The sequence below is a fragment of the Myotis davidii genome, unplaced genomic scaffold, assembly GCF_000327345.1.
Source record: "Myotis davidii unplaced genomic scaffold, ASM32734v1 scaffold436, whole genome shotgun sequence".
Classification (NCBI taxonomy): Eukaryota; Metazoa; Chordata; class Mammalia; order Chiroptera; family Vespertilionidae; genus Myotis; species Myotis davidii.
In genome coordinates this window covers 1,742,101-1,746,922 of record NW_006292604.1, presented here as the reverse complement: position 1 = coordinate 1,746,922, position 4,822 = coordinate 1,742,101, and the positions used below count along the sequence as shown (strand labels likewise).

The window sequence follows — 4,822 nt, the reverse complement described above, 5'->3', positions numbered from 1 at the left end:
TAATTAGCATATTATCCTTTTATTAGTATAGACGGATTTTTAGTCATAAGTAGGAGCAGTTTGTAGAACTATGTAGATAGCCAAATCTAAATACATCTTCTAATCTTCAGTATTTTGAGAGCCTCAAGAAGCCAGGAAACTTTAAACATGTCATTTATATTATTGTCCTCTACTAACCTACCAGCTTTCACTCATACCCAGATTCCTTTGCTTCTACTATCATTCTATTGCATAATACTGAATCTACTGCCCAGGGCTACTACAGTTGGATACAATTGGAAAAATAGATATTGGACTAGGCCATATGATTTTGTGGGAGCCAGAAGACTTAATTTCACCTGGGCATCTCTATATCCCTAATTAGGTTTACTAGTGCTAGACATGAACCTCTCCTGTCTACTAAATCTTTCTTTACAAAAGCTATCTTAAACTGGAAGTTATAAACTGACGACTCCTGAGAGCCCTTTCTGGCCTTATTGTCTCACAATGGGAATCAAGTTGGACAGGTAATGATTTCTAAGTCCCCTTCCACCTCTAATATTATATATAGTTTTAATCCTAAATCTTGGAAGTGTTAATTCCCAAGAATGTTAGGCTACTTTCAGGAGGAGATACAGAATGTGAGGTATTTAAAAACCTGAATTCTAGTCTTCTCCTCCCCTTCCTTGTCCTGTACTAAAATAAGTTCTATATTAGATTTATCTGAATTGAATCCATGGTAGCCAAGAGCAGTTTTTCATTTCCAAGTAAAATCTATTATGAGGGCCTCTTAGAATCTGAGAAAGGCCTAGGTCATTTCAATTATTTGAAGGTCTGGGTATATTAAAAAACATAATGCCATACTGATTTATTAAAGTTTTGGTATATATTTTTAAAAATATTTTTATTGATTTTTAGAGAGAGAGGAAGGGAGAGGAAGAGAGAAATATCAGTGATGAGAGAGAATCGTTGATTGGATGCCTCCTGCATGTCCCCTATTGGGATTGAGCCTGCAACCCCGGGCATCTGACCTGGACCAGAATCAAACCCAGGACTTTTCAGTCTGCAGGCCCACACTCTCTCTACTGAGCCAAACCAGCTAGGGCAAGTTGTGGTATATTTTAAATGCTTATGTTTAATAAATAATAAATTTGAGGCCTGATGGAAACACTCTTCTGTGTTTGACTATGTTATTTTGGAAAAGCGAGGTTCTCTGGGCCACACGTGAGTGTGAATTATTCCATTCTGCTTTAAGTAGTTTTTTTTCTTACCTCGTGTTCTAGCCCCTTGAACAATAAGACTAATGTCCCTTAGGATGTTGCTGCCGGTCAGTTCAGGGATGTGAACTTCTACACAGGTTCAGTCAGCATTGGTGTGCTGAGAACTGAGGGTGCTGACTCAGCATATTGGTCCTAATTTGTCTTTGTCTTTCTATCTACTCGGTTTTCAGTTATCCTTGACCTTGGTTACAGCATTGTTTCTTTCCTTCTTGCCTACTTAATGACAAAGGTTACCAAGTAGGAAATTCAAGAGTAAATGATAGGGCCCTGGCCAATCTCTCTCTCTCTCTCTCTTTCTCTTTCTCTCTCTCTCTCTTCTTCCCTCCTTCCCTTCCTTCCACTCTCTCTAAAAATCAATACAAAAAATATCCTCCAGTGAGGATTAACAACAACAATAAAAAGAGTAGATGATATACATTGTCTTCTCTTCTTTGAATTGCATACACCTTTGAATTTGGCATGATGAATATAAATCATGTTGAAAAAAATGCTTGCGAATAATAAGTACACATTTGCTTTCAGACTTACAGGACAGTAACATCAGAGCAAGTCAAACACACTGGACATATAAAAAATTTGAAAGAAAAAAACGAAGCGGAGTTACAGCCACTTCAAGGTAAAGTGAATTTATTAGTATTGTTTTCCTTAAAACTCTGATTTTCATCACCTTGGCCTAGCAATGAACATTATTTTCTTTTGGCTTCATTACTGACTTAATCGAGAATGACTCTGGGTAGGAGTTCATTAAAAAGGAAAAGCCACGCAAAACCTAGAGAATATTGTTACACGTTTTGGACGAGGGCATTTAATAAATGAAAACGTTTTGCATTTATACTGCTGACCAGCAGTTTTGACTTCTTTGTGTGGTAATGTTACTTTTCTCCTACTCAAGTTCCCATTCATGCAGCATAATTTTAGTATCTGCCTCTCAGCAGCTTGACCTTTCATTTCCCTCATTCTTTTTTTTTTAAATCATAAAACTAATTTTTGTTTCAGTTTTGATTGAGACCATCTAGTATCTTTACCCGAAGTACACTTGACATTAGTATAATCAGTCATGTCTGTTGAGTCCCTCAGTTGATCTGATTAATAAAATGGCAACTACAGGAACAGCAACATTACATTTTCACCCAAGTGAATGTTTCTTGCCTTAAACTGCTTGCTTGAACCATACTTGCTTGAACCACATTTTCAACTATAATACTATTATTATCAAGTACTATGATCATTCTTCGGTGATAGATAATAGCTGTTCATGGACCAGTTTTAACCTTTAGTCATGACAATAAGAAACAATGTATTAGTGAACATTACTTAATATAATCGTAAGAAGGCAGATTGTAATAATAATAAAATGCATTTCCATAGCATTTCAGTGGTTTTAAACCCCTTTTTATACACAACATTTTAATCAGTCCTCACAAAAGTTTTGTGAGATAGATGACATTTTACAGATGACCAAACTGAGGTTGAGAATAAATTAGTGATTCCTCAGAGTCAACGCCTAGTAAGTTGGCTACATTTCCATGCTGTCTCGTGATGGGTTGGCTGTTTATTTTCCTGCTCTTTGTATTTGAATAAATAATATATATAAACTAATTTTTTTTTAAGTTCAACATGTTCAAAGCATTTATAGAAAAGCAGATCCCCCATTTTCTCTTCCCAGGGCAACCAATAATATCAATTTCTCTGAATCCTGAGGAGAGTCTTTGCAAATATAACTATCTATGCATTTAACTTACCCTCCTTCTGTCCTAATACAAACAGTACCAAACTGTATACATTGCTCTTTTCCCCCTTCACAGTCTACGTTGAAGACCATTACATGTCAGTACATATAGATGTCTCATTGTTTAAAGTGACCGCACAGTGTTCTTCTGTCTTCCATGCTCTTTCGATTAATACTTTGCTTAATGGGCTAAATCTTACAGGTAAAACAGAGAACCTGGAGGGAGCGGAGAAAGCAAGGTCAGAGGCCGCTGAGGTATCTTCGGAGGAAGCTCAGGTGGTGGGTGCTGAAGAAAGCTCCGATGCTGCAGCTGCAGGCAGAGCAGAGGAGGCTTCAGCCGGTCCCGACGCTGCGGAGGCTGCTCAGGTGGAGATCGCCGCGGTCGGTGCTGAAACGGGGCCAGAGGTGGCTTCAGCCTGTCCCGACGCTGTGGAGGCTGCTCAGGTGGAGATCGCCCCGTTTCAGGGGCCAGAGGTTCCAAACGTCACCTCCTGCGAGAGCGCCCAAGTCAGCACCGGCGCGACCTCGGAGGTCACCAGTGCAGCTCCGGATGAAGCCGTTGCCATCAGCAACGATAAAGGTACAACCGAGAACGAAGGCTCTGATGCTTATGCTGAACTGGAAGAAGAGAATTCTCCGGTTGAGTCAGCACCCCTTGCTGGGGAGGGTTTACAGGAAGAAGCCAGTGTCGGTGGCTGAGGCCGCGACTCAAGGCTAACCTGCAGGTTCACACTCGGCATAAACGCCATCGCAAGTCTGATAGGTGCTTTTGTAGTTTTAGTCATCTTAGTTTTAGTTTTTTTTAAAGGCTCCTTTTCTAGAAAACTTTAATGTGCCTTGAAGGTGTTTGGTATCCGCTGATAGGTTTCAGGGTTGAGGCATTTGAGATTACACGTGTCTGAAGTTTTCTAGTCTCTGAGGTCAGACTATGACACTGCAGTAGAGAGGTTCAAGATTTCATCTTTGGATTTAAGTTTTATGTCATAGGAATTGAGCTTTCTATACAGCCTGCGTTCACTTTAACTTTGCTGTGCCCTTACCTTAATGTAATGTGTGTAAATGTAGATTTTCAAGTTTTGATTTGGACTCATTTAAATAAAATTTAAAAATATTTAGTGCTTCTATTTTTATTCACCAATATATGTATAAGTAGTACAATATATATTAACACATAACATCACATGGACATTGCAATATTATCCAAGAAATCATGTAATCTAAGGAGGACTCTGCATATAGCAACATATGTGTCCTTTCTCCCATCTATATTACAATAGGGCTGTGCTCATATTTTCCATTTCAATTTAATTCAGTTTAATCGATGTATACTGAGGACTTACACTTTATGCCAGGAATCATTCAGTCACTCAACAAATATTAACTGACCATCTGCAACCTACCAGTTTTACGTGATGAGAATTTTTGAAAAAGATGAAAAGCCCTACCCTTTTCAGTTTATATTCTAGAGCAGTGGTTCTCAGGCTTCCTAATGCCGCGACCCTTTAATACAGTTCCTCATGTTGTGGTGACCCCCACCCATAAAATTATTTTCATTGCTACTTCATAACTGTAATTTTGCTACTGTTATGAATCGTAATGTAAATATCTGATATGCAGGATGTATTTTCATTGTTACAAATTGAACATAATTAAAGCATAGTGATTAGTCACAAAAACAATATGTAATTATATATGTGTTTTCCGATGGTCTTAGGCAACCCCTGTGAAAGGGTCGTTCGACCCCCAAAGGGGTCTCAACCCACAGGTTGAGAACCGCTGTTCTAAAGTATGATCAAACAATAAACAAAATAAATAAGAAAACTACATAGCGCCG

The 4,822-nt window shown here is 38.6% G+C and overlaps 1 protein-coding gene across 1 annotated transcript in view; it reads left to right on the top strand.

Annotated features, from left to right (window-relative positions):
• The window catches only part of MGARP (mitochondria localized glutamic acid rich protein), an 8,742-nt gene extending 4,639 nt beyond the window's left edge, over window positions 1–4,103 (top strand). Inside the window, exons 3-5 of the mRNA XM_015565512.1 lie at window positions 1,782–1,875; window positions 3,191–3,393; window positions 3,463–4,103. Coding sequence (XP_015420998.1) covers window positions 1,782–1,875; window positions 3,191–3,393; window positions 3,463–3,687 — 522 coding nt within the window. The 3' untranslated portion in view covers window positions 3,688–4,103. The remainder of the gene's footprint in view (window positions 1–1,781; window positions 1,876–3,190; window positions 3,394–3,462) is intronic.
• The last annotated feature ends 719 nt before the right edge of the window (window positions 4,104–4,822 follow it).